We start from the raw sequence: 17,090 nt of genomic DNA on the forward strand, positions 1-17,090 counted from the left end.
CAAACTATTTTACAATATTTTGTCTTACTTCCGTACTTTAAGTTCCATTGAGTCAAAGATAGTTAATACAATAAAAACACGGATTTCTTGATACGTTTCGGCAATGTAACAGTCACTTCCTCAGACAGCCTTGCGTTTTATTGTTTCTATCCCTGACTCAGTAAACCTTACACAGAAAAGTGTTTTCTAGTGGAATATATTAGGACACGTATACAAACAATAGTACAGTGGAGGTAAGCAATGAAAAGGAGCGCTTCATCTGCTTATATAACACATCAGTCCTAAAATTTAGTCATTATTTAAGCACAAGAAATGAACATTTTCCGAAAATATAATGAAATGTTTCCGGCACAAGGATATGATCAAGTTTCTAGTATTCTAAAATAGTTTTATAAGTTTTAGATGTCTTTGCGTATCAATGGTACTGAAATAAGCAATATTAAAAAAAAATACTGAAAAATAATGTTGCCAGTAGAAGTTTTAGTACTTCAACGAATAAAATTATGTTATGAAAATGAAATCAACAAATATATGATTATTGCAAATAAAAATATTTTATTAATCTTAGTAACAATACCTTTGAGTACAATACATTACATTATATAAATAAGAGATCTTTAGTCAACAATATTATTTACAATAACAAGAAAATAACAATGTTGTTTGTAGAATTCTCAGGAATGTTTATGCAGCAACATCAAAGAACTGATCTATTGCAGCAGACACATCTGTAGGTTTATATTTTATGTATTTTTCAGGATTTTTAGTGAACGGAATATTCGCATACCTGAAAGGGGGAAAAATTGTTATTAATATTAGTAAAACATTTACCAATTGAATTCAGAATGTATCTAACTTATAAATCCAATATTTATCAAATTCGAATGAAAGCTGTTAAGAGCCTGCCATACTGAAAATAACACAAAATTTACCATTTTTCTTTTGCTTGTTTTTCATAAGTGAAAGGAGATAATGGTATGCAACTTACCACAATCATAGGCAATGTTATTCTACAACAGAAAATATGAACCTGCCATCCATAGAAATTACAGTGTTGCTAGAATAACATTTCGCTCAAAATCTAAGTTAAGGTAGCGACTAGAGAAACTAACTCAACAGCATTTGATCACGTATCATGTTGTCTTGGAATTCTGTGAATACTTTGTAAACAATAGTTGTACTTACTTTGTAATAAACAAAATAGTTTTAACATAAATTAAATAATAATGTTACTTAAAAAGTAGTTCACAGGATTCCAAAACAACATGATACGTAATCAAATGCAGTTGAGTTCGATCCTCTAGTCGCTGCCTGAACTCACATTTTGGGGAAAATGTTATTCTGGCAACACTGTAATTTCTATGGATGGAAACCTGAAAATTCTTCAGGTTCAAATGTTCTGAATTTTCTGTGTTGAATAATATTATCTATGATTGTGATAAGTTGCATTTCACTATCTCCTTTCACTTATGAAAAACAAGCAAAACCAAAATGATAAATTTTGTATTATTTTCAGTATGTCAGGCTCTTAAGCTATGAAGGTTGGAAAGATAGAAGATTTACAAACACCTTGTAAATCTTCTGGAATGTTCTAGGAGTGATATGATTTATCGGAATCAAACTTTATTTATTGTTTTTTTTTAAGTATTAAAAGTAATATATGAGTGAATGCAAGAAACTATAAGTGTTATTGTTCGAAGACAAACGGCAATAGATAGAATCTGCAAATTAACATTGCATTTTTTTTCCTTTTTACACATAAAATATGTAACTGCATTTTCTTGAAAACTACGCATAGGAATTAAACTCCTCAATCATCTCATTTTGTTTAGCTTGATGACGATTTATCGATTGATCTATGTCTTATCTTTGGACAATGTTGTAGTTAAACAAACATTACAAGCTTAAGAGTTAATGTTAATTATGGGATATATATCTCTCAAAAGTTTGTAAAGAATATATTTCAGTGTCAGAGTTCTCTTTATAAGTGGTGTGGTTAAAGTCACCGTAAACTTTTAAGTTTACAAAAAAAAAAAAAAAAAAAAAAAGTTTTTCTAGATTTTCTCGGAACTACGCATGAGGATTTACTACTGACTCATATCATTTTGTTCAGTTCGGTAAGATCTATCAATTGGTAACATTTGTTTCCCCTTAAACGCTAGTAATATTTTAGAACTTCCACAAAATTACAAAATACTGCTTTGTATGATTTATAAATAATCTGCTCGCACCACTTTACTGTTATTCTTGGAAAATGTGGTTTACTGTGTCCTGTACAAATCACGTACACGTAATTGTGTATATGTTACAGGTTTTTTGTAAATTCAGACTTTTTACAAAGAACCTAGGAGTTTTACAAAAAACAAGCTGTCTGTAAAATAATGAACGTGATTCTCAATCAACCTCTTCGTAATAAGACTGATAGTTTTTGTACCGTTTGTAAGGATGCACTACCTGCCATAAAAGGACTGACGATATGACCAGGTTCTTTGTAAAGAATACGCCTGATTAAAAATTGCGCACCAAAAGAGTTACTGAAGTAGTGATTGAACTTTTGAAAATATTCCTTGAGTTCGGTGCTCCGCATATACTACAGAATGACAATGGCTGAGAGTTCGCTACAAAGATAACCAAGGAATTGGTGGAATTCTGGTCAGACTGCAAAACTTTTTCACGGGGACCACAACATCCAGAGGTCCAGGAAAATGTTGAACAAAGTAATCAATATGTGGAAAGTATGTTACGTAGCTGGATGAAAGACAACAGAAGTAAAAGTTGGTCAATCGGTTGCTATTTCGTTCAATGGCAGAAGAACTGCTCATTGGAAGACCGCCTTGCCGTGTATTATCGGTGGTGAACCAAAGGTAGAACTTTTAAATTCTAGTCTGCCAGATACAATCCTGAAGTCCATAACCACTGAAGTCCTCACTTTCTACATTTTCCATTCATATTATTTGCAATTATATCATAGTAAAACGGCTGAAGTCTTTAAAATAAATTTTGAAACATACTTACAAGGGAACTTCTGGTATCACACAAAATGTGAAATGTGACTATGGTCAATCGATTTGTGTTAGTGAACACGAAAATCCATAGCTGGGAAAAACCCTCGATCGCAACCATTCCATACTTATGGGGGGGGGGAGTAGGGTGCACTGCCAACTCAACACATTGTGGATAGTGAGACGAAATATGGCGCGAGTTCCATGAAAATATGCATAGAAGCGCAGTTAAACATATACTACAATGTGACATTATATTCAACAATACTCTGACAACTGAAAGCAGAGGCGTAGCACGCAACGACAGAGGAAGAGGGTAGTTAGTAGCGTAGAGTATAGCCTAGGGAAAAAGTTCCATAGAAGAAGTGAACACATACGAGCCGGACTTGAGGGGAAGAGCATAGTAATATCGTGGACAGGATCAAGTACATGGGTGGAGAGTAGAAAGGCAAGGGGGCAACGGCCCCCACCTTCCTGAACTGATCTTTCACTGTATAGTGGTGTATTGGACTTTGCAGTGCATTCACACAGGCACATATATTGTTGTCGTACTTTCATGTCATCAACATAATCATAAACATATGAAAATGAATGCCTACTTGTATGCAACAGTCGATACAAACCATTGTCCTGACGTCTCGCTTCTCCGTTCTCCTAAATTATATAACCATTTATTATTTGCGCTTACCCGCCCCCTCCTCTGTCGTTATGTGTTACGCCTATACCCTTACTTGTCACAGTATTGTTGAATATAATGTCACATTGTAGTAAATGTTGTGCTTCTACGCATATTTTCATCGAACTCGCTCCATATTTCGTATCATCTACAACGTGTTGTGTTGTCAGTGCCCCTACTCCCCCATAAGTACGGAACGGTTGCGATCGAGGGTTTTTCCCGCCTAACGGTTGCGATCGAGGGTTTTTTCCCGCCTATGGATTTTCCTGTTCACTAACACAAATCGATTGACCATAGTCTCGTTTTACATTTCGTGTGACACCATAAAAAGTTCCATTGTTAGTACAGGGCTCATAGTGGTCTAGTCTCTTCTAAATAGTTGAAAAGTGACCAAAATATTACCAAAAAGTAACTTTAAACCTTGATGCCAAACTTGGGCATAAATTGAATTTTACCTTTTTTTTTTTTTTCAACCAAAATAGGGCCATAGCTGAAATACGTAAAGCTTTAATATGTTAAGATTAAAAATTATTTTACTTAAGTTTGTCAGCTAATAAAAAAAAAAAAAAATGTGGATTACTTGTGTTTAGAGGTTCATTATTAATTACATACTTTGCACGGTTCTGTATTTCAACTTTGATCTGGATGGGGTAAGGTCAAATTTTTGTATTTTCATTATGTCCAATAACACAAAATTAAAGTACTGTAATTAATCTAGATTACCATTTACTGGTAATAACATTTTGTCTTGTACAATTGGTTTGCTACAAATTTTGTCTTGGTACACATGATTGGTAAACATAGGTATGGCTTCTACCAACATTCCGCATTCAATGAAAAGTAAACTGTAAACAGGTAATACATGAACAGGTAATACATAATTCTCCTTTAACAAATAATACGATCACATGTGTATAATGTGGATTATGATTGCCTTTTTCCATTTATATATATATATATATATATATATATATATATATATATAGAAAATTGTCAATGCAAAACATAAATCACACGAAAAATTGACTTTACTCCCCCCCCCCCCCCAAAAGAAACTTTTCATGACAAACTTCAAAAAAAGTAACTTTTAGTGTAGTTTTAAAGAAAGTGACTTGCTATGAGCTCTGTTAGTATCTACCTCGAGCTAGGTTTTCGATCATCACTTTAATTAAAGAATGTATCCTAAGGGAATAGGTAGCTCAAAATTAATGCCAAAAATAGAATATCTTTGAAGCTCCTCAAGTTAGGAATATGAAATTCGGTATATAAACTGCTCATTACAAATAAGCAGATTCGTGATCTAGCATTTTCCAAAATTCCTGTTTAAGGAGGGGAAAGGGGCAATTTCTATAATTTTTCACCATCTTAGAATCAACGTCATCTGTTGTTTGTGACCATATCACGGAAAACAGCTGACCCGTTTGAAAGGATTTCCGAACATAATTAGTACTTACCTCAAGGTTTTTAATCATATCACATTGATTAACGGGCATATCCTAAGGCGGTAGGGGGGGGGGGGGTCAAAATTTATGCAAAATGAATATTCCATGGGTTTTACTTACTGGTACATTTTTACTGAAATGTGTATCCTAAGGAAGGAAAGACGTGCAAATATTTCCATAAACCGATTCTCCCAGTGAAGAACGGAGATTTCGACTAGCACATACATACATACCCCCCCACCCCCATATATATATATATATATATATATATATATATATATATATATAATTACTCTACAGTAATATTTGAATCGCAGGAATCCGAATCACAGAGTAATGTGTACCAATTTCAAGCTCTCCCACTGGGGATCGAATCCGGAACCCCGTGCACCAAAGGCGCGCACGCTAACCACTAGATGAGCAAGGTGGGAGGGCGGATGTTATACAGTTAGATTGTGACTGAGTGTGATTCATTTATAGTGATGATTCGAATATGCAGTATAAAACTTTAACAAGTGCTACCCAATACAGTTAAATTATAACTCTATCCAATACTTTGTTCAATTTATTTAAATTTACTCAAGTAATTTTCTATCCGATTAATTATTATGTATAATAACGTAAAGAAAATATTGTTCTATATTCCAAAATTGGATTATGTATATTTTAACAGCATTACCAGTATGCATCTAAAGTGTACACGTAACTTCAACTTCTGCTTTTATCAAATAACTTCGAAACACGGGGACAGGCTTCAGTAGCTTTACAGAGGATTACAAGCTCTAAGTGTATTTTATAATCAATTTATTCTGAAGTCATTTGTTGATAAAAGAGTATGTATCATGACACATAATCGGAACAGGCTCAATTAAAGACATTAATTAATATATTGGAGAGAGAGCTCATAAAACTATTTAGTGATATGATACTTTGCCCCAACCGCTGCTACATACAAGAACGAAAAAATTACAAAATCGTAGATAATAAAAGGTCTGTCTGAAAAATATCTAGACAATCTGTTATGTGGTCTAGACCAAATAGCCCACAAATTAATTATTTAATCAAGTAATATGACGTTTTCGTAGTATATGACTACAATCTCAGCTGTTTGTAACCAAGCTCAAGTGGTAGAGCGTTGGCTTCGCATTCGGGAGGTCGTGGGTTCGATTCCCGCTGCCGACCATCCTGACTGGGGTTTTCCTCAGTTCTACCAGGCAAATGCCGGGATGGTACCTACTAAACAGGCCCTGGCCGATGCCTTCCCAAATCCTTTCCATTGTTGTTGTTGTTGTTGTTGTTAGATATCCAGTGTAAAATGGCCTCTGAGCTGTATCTGGTGGTTGTTAAATAAATAAATAAATTATATTTTTTTCTTTCTTTCTTTCTTTTTAAAAAATGATTTTGTTCACACCGTTTTCTTTGCAGGTCGTTCAGCTGTGATAAATGAGGAATGTGGAACAACGAATCACCCTTGAATGTACAGAGAAAATACCATGTCACCTACATGAGTTTATGAGTGGCACAAGAGGTTCAAAGAAGTAGAAGATGACTCCAGGAGCGGGAGGCTTTCGACAAGCAGGACTGACGTTCATGTGGAATAGGTAAGGCAGTTGCTGTGCGGTGATCGTCTGCTGACTGAATGACTGCCAATTAGCTGGCACAAAAAAGAACAATGTTAGGAAAATCATCACCGAAACTTTGGCCATGCAGAAAATATTAGTAGAAACGTGCCGTGCTTGATGAATGATGCTTGGAAAAAGTGCTGCATGTAAGTATCAGGAAATCATTTCACGTCTCCAAATTGAACAGACTTGACTTATAGTCATCACTGCTTATAAGACATAAGTATCTGAGTATGACCTAGAACCCACGCGCCAGAGCTGTCAGTGGAAGTCTCCTTCGTCGCTGAAGTCAAAGAATGCAACGCAAGCTAAGTCCTGCGAAGCTCCCTCCACCAGTGATACAACAGGGAGATGGGCCTCGGTTCATCGCGTTAATAAGCGTATCCCTTTACACTTTCAGTGATGAGTTTCAGCAAGCAATACTGGAAATTAGAACGAAAGCAATTATCGTCCAGTAGCATATTAATGTCGGTTTTTGAAGAGATAAAGCACGGTATATGAAGACAGCGATGATATCCAGCACAAGCAAAAATATCTCAAAATACTGTCAAGAGATTACTGACAAATAGGCATTGCCAATATTTTAAGATATATACTATATGGAAATCGGAGACGAAAAATAACCTTCACACAAAATACAATTCTTCACTTCTTTTAAAAGGTTTTGTATCCTCTACAGTGTAAAAATAATGAGATTTAGAAAGGTGACATTAAGCACTTGCTTCAAGCTCAGAGTAAAATTTGTGCTACTTGGTTGCTTTGAATACTTGAAAAAATTAATTACTTGTTAATTTATGTGAACTTGAAAACAAGAAATCTTAAAGACTACTTACTTCTCATAGAATGCTGTATATTTTGGAAGAATATACTCTTTATTGTCCTTTTTTAAAGATTCACGAAGCTCCACATCAGGAATTGAGTATCCTCTTTGTATTCTTACAATTTCTTCCATTTCCTTATTGAAGCCCTGACAGAGGGAAAAAATAATAATTTGTAATAACAAGAAAACATGGATATAAAGACAAACATAAACACACATAAATAGTAAGGTCTGCCTTAAAAATATTTGGTAGTAGAAATTAAAGAGCAAACACAAGCTGCCTTTCTTATATGTAGGTTTTCATACAAATATACAATTTTTATGGAATGTGCATCGAATTGATAAAACTACATATATTTTACAATCTCTAGATGGACTACATATAAGGTCAAATTAGATAAGGTCGCACGGAGCAGAATGATCTAAAGTGAACGCTTGGGGTACAAGTGAACTCGGCTTAGTGGTTAAATTGATTAAAACCTTAGAAATATGAAGGTTAAACAGCATGCCACCATATTCACTGCACAGAATTTATTTAAGTCACTAAATATACAATGTCGCCAGATCAAACTATTTTTTTCAATTGATGTCCAACAATAAACCTAAAATTTTTATTCGTATAAATTTCTTTTAAGATGTTTCTAACCAATAAAATGTAATAAAGGTTTTGGGAGTGACTCATTCGAAATACAGGGGAAAAGAAAAATTGGAAGTAATACGACTAGGTGAATAATTTGATTTATTATGATGTGTTCCATACGCTTGGTAACTAACTATAATATCTATTTACTGTTTTGTAATTATTATTATTATTTTGTTAGTTTTTCCTATTTCCTTTTATATGTCCTTATAATATTCGCCTTCCTTTCACTTTCACCTTAATTCAACCTAACGAAAATATTTACCAGTAGTTTGGCTAACAAAAATACTGAAATTACCGAATAATTTTTGATTTAGACCACCTGTGGAATTACGTAAGATTTTAAGTATAACCTAGCTGAACCTGCGCTCTCTACACAGCGCATCATTCGCATATGAGCATAAATATCCTTCCCATTCCTCACATCTGTACATGTCCCTTTACAGACATAAGTGAAAGGAAGTCTTAAAAAAAAAAAAAAAAAAAAAAAATCTGCAAGGCGTATCATAAAGAGGAGATTTTATCGATCATTTTTTTCTCAATATCTCGCACCGTTTGCAAGATTTGAGCCTACTTACGGTTGGAGTTTCTAATTCATGCATGACCAGTGTTTCTTCTTGCATGCAGTATGTAATAAGCAAATACATTACATGCATAATTAATTATAATGGCAGTTATATAGGGTGTTCATTGGGCCAAACACTCCAAAAATAAGACTGGAGAAATGGTTATCCTTCCTTTTTCATTATTATTAGGCCATGAAACAAAAGCCTTAGGCATATGCAACCCCTATATACATCAATGTGGTGTTGGAATGTATAACGCGTAGGATATGATGCTTTAGTTTTTTTGTTGTTTTTTTTTTAACGCTTCCAGTGCACCCTAAAATGTAATAAAGAAATAACGGCCTTGTTTTTTTTAAATATTCAATTAGAACTGGACAATCTACGCAAAATTTCCAATCGATCAGTGAAAACGTCTTCTTTCTAGAGCCTGTAGTTTCCGAGATCTCATTGTCGAAATGATTGACCACAAACATATAAATGTTTACAACGTATAGTTTAAAAGAACTCGGAAGATGGAAGTACAATTCATGTGCATTGATTTTAGAGAAGGCTTATTAAAATACAAAGGCTTTGAACAATTTTATATCATAAACTTTATGAAAAAGATCTAGTTATCTAATTTATTTAAAGTACTTGTACTTAAAATGTTTGTCTCGGTTAAACATGAAATCACACATAACCGTAAATGAAAGGTTTGAAAGCCATAGTTACACGTTGGAGCTCGGGCGCTTTTAATTGCTAGTGTAGCATTTTAATAGATAGATAATATTATCAAAAACATGACTTTCAACTTCTAGCTTGTTTCTTAAGAAATAACTCCATTATCTACTTCAGGCCTCCCAGCAGGACATTGAAAAAAATAATAGGACAGTTTGGTTTATAAAATAAGAAAGTTTGGTTTCTACAATAAAATACAGACGCTCTGAAGCACAGAAAATAATATAATTGTATTGTAAGAAAAGGCCACCCTTCACCCGCCAACCTTCCAAGACTTTTCCAGTATTCATTGCAGATTTTCCGGGGTACCAACAATTTTGACTTCAATGCACAAACACAAATTAGTAATGCAACTGGAAGTATTATTTCTTTAAGGATATCACCTCTCCATACATTCTGAATTACACTTTTCACGTTACTTTTTCTTTTGTTTTTATGATTTTTATGCAAACAATGGAATTTGAACAAGGCATTGAAAATAGTAAAAACACTAAAAAATGCAGCTTCAATATTGTTAGAATTTAGAACATATTCGCACTACCTCAGAAGAAATAGATATAGTTAACTCTTATTTATAAGATTGCCATGGCATTTAACACTTTTTACATGTCGTTATTTATACATAATTGTGAATGCACGCAAAAATATTAACTATTTCTCTACCTTCCTACTATCCTTCTAATTCTTTTATTTACAGATGAACTTTATTTTGGCATTATTTCTCATTACTTCGTATCTTTCTAATGAAAAAAGAAGACATAACTTATTTCTCTGTAATGAAATATTTGAATCTAATTAAACATTGAATGATTTTATCAACACATTTCCTTCTAAAATAAATAATGTAACAGCATTTCATTAATCATAGCTCTGCAAATTATATATACACTTCTAACAACTGTTATACCACATAAATTTCAGAACATTTCCAGTTCATAAATAATTTCCAGGATTTTTACCATTTTTCTGCTTTCCATAACTTTTCCAGGGCGTTTCCACGACACACTTTTATTTCCAAGTTTCCCAGGACGCGCATGGGAACCCTGCATATTATGTACAACAATATTGGAAGGCGTTGGAATATGTTGGTGAATACCAACACACCTCCAGGTTTAGCCAACACTGCTGCACACATTGCTGAAAGAAAATGCTAACACAGCTTGCATTATACGAAACTAGAGTATGGCAAGGTTCCTCAGCTAAGCTTCATTGGGGAAGACTAAGCACATAGGAAACAAAGAAAAAATGGACATGGAAGGATAGAAAAAAAAAATAATAATAATTGTAAGGATTAGTGACTAGTCCCTCAGCAAAAATAAATGCTAAGATACATTTATCATATTGCTAATATGTAGCAATTTAGCCCTTGACCTGTGTTTTTAATAATTCAATCACTGAAAAATACAGAACAAGATGAAAAAAAGGGACATATATAGGACAAATATACACAAATTTCCAAAATATAGGGAAAAAATAGGAAAATAGAACAGATGGGAGCCCTGAAAGTTTCCAAAGAGGAAAAACGAATGACTGAAATATTTTGATAATTCAACCATGTTTTATTTGATTTTAAATTCATACGAAGAAGTTTTAAAAAATCGTCTGTTTTCACTATTTGAGCTGTTTTAATTAAAATATTGTTTTTACAATTGTTGATTGGAAACTCAACCGGAAAAAGACCATTAGGAAGACCTAGGTGCAGATGGGAAGATAATATTAAGATGGATCTCGCAGAAATAAAGAGTACAAAGTAAAAACAGGATCCAGTTGGCTAAGTCAATAGAGAGCTTTTGTGAAGGCGATACTGAACCTCTGCGTCCCATAGGTCATACTGTTAAGTTAGTCAGCTGACACAACAAAAGGATTCTTAGACATACATATGTTATCTCAAATACTGAATATATTGCTATATAATATCCGTTAGTCGTATAATATCTGCAATACTACGTTCTAGAACAAAATGATACGGTAAGTGATAATTTTAAATGAATAATAAAGAAGGATTGAATTTAAGAATTTATTCTTAACAATCATAAAGTAATTCTTCAAATTATAGAATTTCAATCACTTTAAAGAACATCGTTATTCGTGTCAACAATTATATAATTTAACCATTTTAATTAGTTTAACAGTTTTTTTTTCTTGTTTTTCCATTAGCATATGCATTTAAAGTATAAATGTTCAGGAACATTATTTTCTACAACTCCATGTCTTAGGTACGAAGATTGTTCAGACAAGAGCACATAAATAATTAACTTATATTGAAACTTAAAACATTTTTCTTAATCTAATTTTGTCTTCAACAAAAGAGATCAATCAGCATTATATTTATGATGAAAATATTTTAATATACACACTAACTCTTATATGACTTACAGCAAATTTTTCCTTGATAAGATTCCTATCCTTGTCTCTTAATTTCCCAGCTTGCACAACTGCAACAGGCACATCGTCAGCAGACCAGATGTAATTTAGCACTTTGCTCCAGCTGTCAAAACAAAACAAAAGTTTACAATGGTGACAAGAATGCCAATAACTTACTTAAGATAAAGAAAGCATAACAAAATTTTGGTGAAATTTTTAAAAAGGTGTAATTCGTGATAATAGATATGATATATATTGCCAAAAGTTAAACGCCAAAGAAGTAAAACTCATATCTACAGAACCAATCTATGCCTAAATATTTCATAAATAAACACTGCACAAGCAATTTACAACTTTTCCAAGTCAAACGATGAATAATAATAATAATAATAATAAAAATAATAATAATAATAATAATAATAATAATAATAATAATAATAATAGCAATAGAAGAAGAAGAAGAGGAGGAGGATAAAAATGTTTTCAGAATTTCTGTTGGGAAATTCTTGAGAAAGAGATCTTTGAGTTGAAATAAAGAAATAAAGATAATTTACGAATGGATCCTAAAGAACAAGATAATAACAACACTGGCTGAAGTGACTTATCACACGATAAAATTTACTCGTCGGCTTTTATTTAGCGAAGATGAACCTGGTATTTTATCTATATAGATTAATTGAATGACTAAAGTTTAAAGTTGCTTTTTAGCATCGCGGCTGTATGAGACGGAGTATACTGTTTACAGTGAGATCCAAACTACTACTCGATCTTGTATTGCCTTGAGCCATGCAAATACCCTAAACTGGAAATCGAATTTGGGACCGCACGCACAAAAAACAGTTGCGTTAGCCACTTTAACACAGAATCACTCTTATCTATAGGGTTAGTTAATTTGATTACATTGTTAGATATTGTACAGTGGAAAAAAAAAATGGATATACAGACAGTGAACACAGTAGGGAAACATTCCAGAAGTAGGAATTTTCATGTACATAGGAGACTCGGGTTCGCCATGTATGATAAAGAGCGATTAACATGGTATATTTTCACTGCTTTTTCCCCATCCTTTTCATTTCCATTTTTTGATGTTTATTTATTCCTCTTTACTTCACTGAGGTTTTTATTTCTTTTACTTCTACTTTTATCCTTCGTGAACAAGATTCCAGGGAAAAGCCGAAAGCTTGAAAATCAATGATTTTTCAGGAAAAGTTAAAATGTCTTTTTTTTAAGGTTTAACGCACCACCGTTATGCGTTTCAAGTTAAAGGAGACAGACGATTAATGAGTGAATGACGTGCAAATTTTTATTTGTGCTTTACCGCCGGGAATTGAACCCGGGGCCACGTGTACCAAAGGCCCTTGCGCTAACCACTAGACTAGCGGGCAGGGCATGATTTTTCAGGAAATGCAATGTACAGTAAGTTAGATGATTGAATTTGTTAATAAATATTTATAATTCATGTGTCGTAGCTCCGATGATACATCATCAAGTTCGTTAAGATCAAGACATATCAATATAATTATCTTTTCGTAATTGTATAAATAGAGATTGTAGAACAAGCGTAATTACTTACCTTTGAGTATAGCATTTCTTTTGCTCTTTTATCATGTCAAAGTACGATTGCTCACAGTCAGGCTCTGAAAATCGAACTAAATCCAACAATCCAGATCGCTGTAAGGCTTTCAGGACGTAATGATTGTTATTGAGTCGAAATACTGCTCGCAAATATACATCGTTGTACAAATCACTTTTGCTCACTAAGGTAAGGTTCAACTGAACGAGAACCTTCTCTGAAAAACCAAAAACCCATGCTTAGTAATTCAACGGAAAAGACTCAATTTCTAATAACAAAAATTAAAGCTTACATCACACAGTATGTTAATATTATTATTAAATATTTAGACAGAATACTATGACTAAGACACAATTTTATTTTGCACCAAAAGAATTAACCTTAAAACGAATGTATTCCCGAGAGAGAAAGAGTTCATATTGTTATCGATGATCAATTCAGATAAAACAGCACATCAGATAAAAGATTTGTGATGTCTGATAGTGCTAGGCTTTGACGCAATAGTCATTAGCAGATGCACTTTATTGCCTTATAAGAGCAGCACTCGACGCTTGTAAACTCAAAAATAAACATGATTTGCACGAGAAAAAGGTTTCTCGTGACAGTGCTGCTGCTGTTTAAAAATAATAATCGTTCTATGTCGAGCAGTTTATATTTTATTAGATACGTATTGAAGTCATAGTTCCACAGGGAACTAGTTGACTAAAATGCAGCTTTGTGTTTCTATTCATAAGAGAGTGCGATCTCATAATTTGAACTTGTATGGCATTAGCTTTCACCAAACGTCAGGAGGCGTGCGTCTGTAATCGAAAAGTCAAAAACTTCAGTCAAAATGGTCTTTGTTGGGCTAAGAACCAGTCAAGAAGCACGATTTAGCTAGTCGACTACACAGTCAGATGTAACACTTATTAAAAAAAAAGAAGGAAAAATTTCGTGGTAGGAAACTTTGCTTGTTGGATTAGTCAAGTGCTTCGAATGGTTTCTGCTTTATATTTCGGCAAGGGCACGATGGTTTAATGTAGAGCGCTCTCTCAGATAAATATTTTAGACAAATAATTTAGTATTGTTGGTAAATTTAAGTATTAAAATTGTGATGGTAAAGGCTGTGAAACAGTTAATGTGAAACATTTTAGTTATAATAGAGAAAAAATATGTACTTCTGCATATTTTTATTTACTTCAATCCTAATATTTCGCTCACTTTTGCATCTGGCGCTTCGGGAAGATTTCGTCTATTGAAACTTAAATCGAGTAGAAATGCACAATCTCTTGCTCAGCAAATTAAACAGGGGATTAAAATCAATAAAAATACGCAAAGATACGTAAAATTAATTATTTCCTTCATTATACACAAGTTGAGTAATTATTGTCATAAGAAAACTTTAATATATCATTTTATAGTTCACCTATAGGAAAATTGTACACAAATGCCGAAAGTTTGCGAGGGAAATGATGTTAAACGAGTTCTCTACAAACTGATTCTCAAGTATTGTTTACACGCTTAATGATTTTACGCCAAAGGAAAAAAAAGTTAGCCTTAGGAAAGTCCAATGACAATTGCGAGTGTACTCAATGTTACTTGTCAAATTTTAACACGAAATTAGAGCGGAAAAGGAACATACTGGTTTACAAGAAACAATGCAGTTTTCCAAACTTACTGTAAGTACTCTGTTATAAGATGACCCTAATTGTAAACTGACCTCCCAAAGATCGAAAAAGAAAATTGAACAAAAAAAAAAAAAAAAGAATACAAAGTATAATTTTCTTTTCGCTACATGTTGATGAATTCTGCTAAATTAATATGCTTTTTAGGTAAAGATTTTTTTTTTTTTTCATACGATATATGTGAAATTCAAATATAAGCAATATAAAATTTGCATTTCTTTCTTCACAGAAACTAAAAATCCACTACAATTAGAAGAATATCCATTACTTTGGCAACACCAAGTCTACAAGATGGTAAAAAACTTATTTGCGGCGGCTTCTGGTAGCATTTTTCGGAATCTTTTCCTATTGCGTCGTTAACGGGTGTCATCTACTTTACCGATGTGTTGACGATACCGATTCTAAGCCTAGGAGCTGTTCTGAATCAAGAAAAAGTAAAAATAGTTTACGATCGGTATCACTATATTTAAGGAAAGTTATCTGAACATTATTTGTAAGATGAACTTTAATAAACCATGCAATTTCTTTAAATGGAATGTACTTACTGATGTATATTCCCAGGAGTGCTTTATTCTTATCAGTTTTTCCCTGCATTAAAGCAAGAGCATTGCCGTACACAGAATCCTGGGCAAGCATTCCACCAATTGTATCTACATAGTCTAGAAGTTGCTCCAGGAACATCAGGACATTGCTTGTTAACTCATGAACCGTTCCATCTTTGGGTAGCTGAGTGCTTGGATCATTCCGAATACTGTCAATGAAATCCTCCAAGGCCTTTGCACCCTACAAAAATTGAATAAAAGGAACCTAATATTTTGGTTGTAAAATTACGTCTCATACATAAATAAAGCTTTTAATTGCTAAACTATTCGCAAAAATTCACAATTTTAACTGGTGAAATTGTAACCACACACTTAATCATAATATAGCTCAACTTATATCTGAAAAATTACAGGAGTTATGTGCATTAGTCATCTTCTGGTTACTATAGTTCAGTCGCTGCTTCTGGTACAGATTGTATTTCAGAACATCAAAGACCTACTTTGTGGATATTTTTATAACCAGTAGGAACGAAAGAGAAACATATTTATTCTAGACATGCATTGGTGGTACTCTACAGCTACATAGCGATATGTGGATTCGAATAATTTTGGCATCTTATCTTACCACTTTAGCATTCTACTATGGAATACTATATCGAAGTCTGAATTAAAAATTACATTGAATTGACGATGGTGAGAACCTCACTATATATATATATATATGAAAATATTATATGATGGAATGCCCTCCGTGGCCTCCTTCAGCCGCTATGAGGAATCAAAATTTCACTATGTGACAACATCAAATATTAACTTGGAACTATTACCATAGCTCTACAAATCCATCAAACAGTTATATCGATTGTTAAGGTAATAAGTGGTGCTAGTGTCAGTACAATTTCGAAGAAAACAAAAAATAATTTTCCATATAAATTAATGGATTAAATAACACAAGTATTCAATAGCGTTCAGAAAATAAATACATTGACACAATTAAATAGAGAGATTCTGTTGCTTCAATGTTACAGTATCGTTGAAATCTGAAAGATTAACTCTTCTCTTTCGTAAGAGAAAAATATACTAAAGTTGATAATCGATATCACCAATAACTTAACATTATTTAAAATATATAAACCATCTGCTGTCCTGAGTAAAAAAAAATAAACCATGTTACAAACGTGAATTGAAGTGAATACTAAATACTACAATAAAAAGTGTCGTATGCAAAAGTGAAATTATCGGCATTGCTTTTGAATGCAACATATGATAATATTTTAAATATACATATAAAGGAACATATATGAGAAAAAACGCGCTAACAGTTTTGCTGTAATAAAAATGTTTTTTTTTTTTTTTTTAGTATCATATATTAGTACCGGGATTTGAAATATTTATTTCTAATGAACGACAATAGAGAGACATACGATACATCACTCAATCGAGGAAAGTTCAAAGTTTTAAA

The 17,090-nt window shown here is 33.0% G+C and overlaps 1 protein-coding gene across 1 annotated transcript in view; it reads right to left on the bottom strand.

Annotated features, from left to right (window-relative positions):
• Positions 1-530: 530 nt before the first annotated feature.
• Exo70 (exocyst complex component 7) overlaps positions 531-17,090 on the bottom strand; it is a 63,509-nt gene continuing 46,949 nt past the window's right edge. The window contains exons 10-14 of the mRNA XM_081731477.1: positions 15,632-15,869; positions 13,423-13,639; positions 11,862-11,973; positions 7,576-7,709; positions 531-787 (exon numbers count right to left, since the gene is read on the bottom strand). Coding sequence (XP_081587603.1) covers positions 685-787; positions 7,576-7,709; positions 11,862-11,973; positions 13,423-13,639; positions 15,632-15,869 — 804 coding nt within the window. The 3' untranslated portion in view covers positions 531-684. The remainder of the gene's footprint in view (positions 788-7,575; positions 7,710-11,861; positions 11,974-13,422; positions 13,640-15,631; positions 15,870-17,090) is intronic.

Source organism: Thermobia domestica, chromosome 11 (assembly GCF_964235325.1).
Source record: "Thermobia domestica chromosome 11, izTheDome1.hap1.1, whole genome shotgun sequence".
Taxonomy (NCBI): Eukaryota; Metazoa; Arthropoda; class Insecta; order Zygentoma; family Lepismatidae; genus Thermobia; species Thermobia domestica.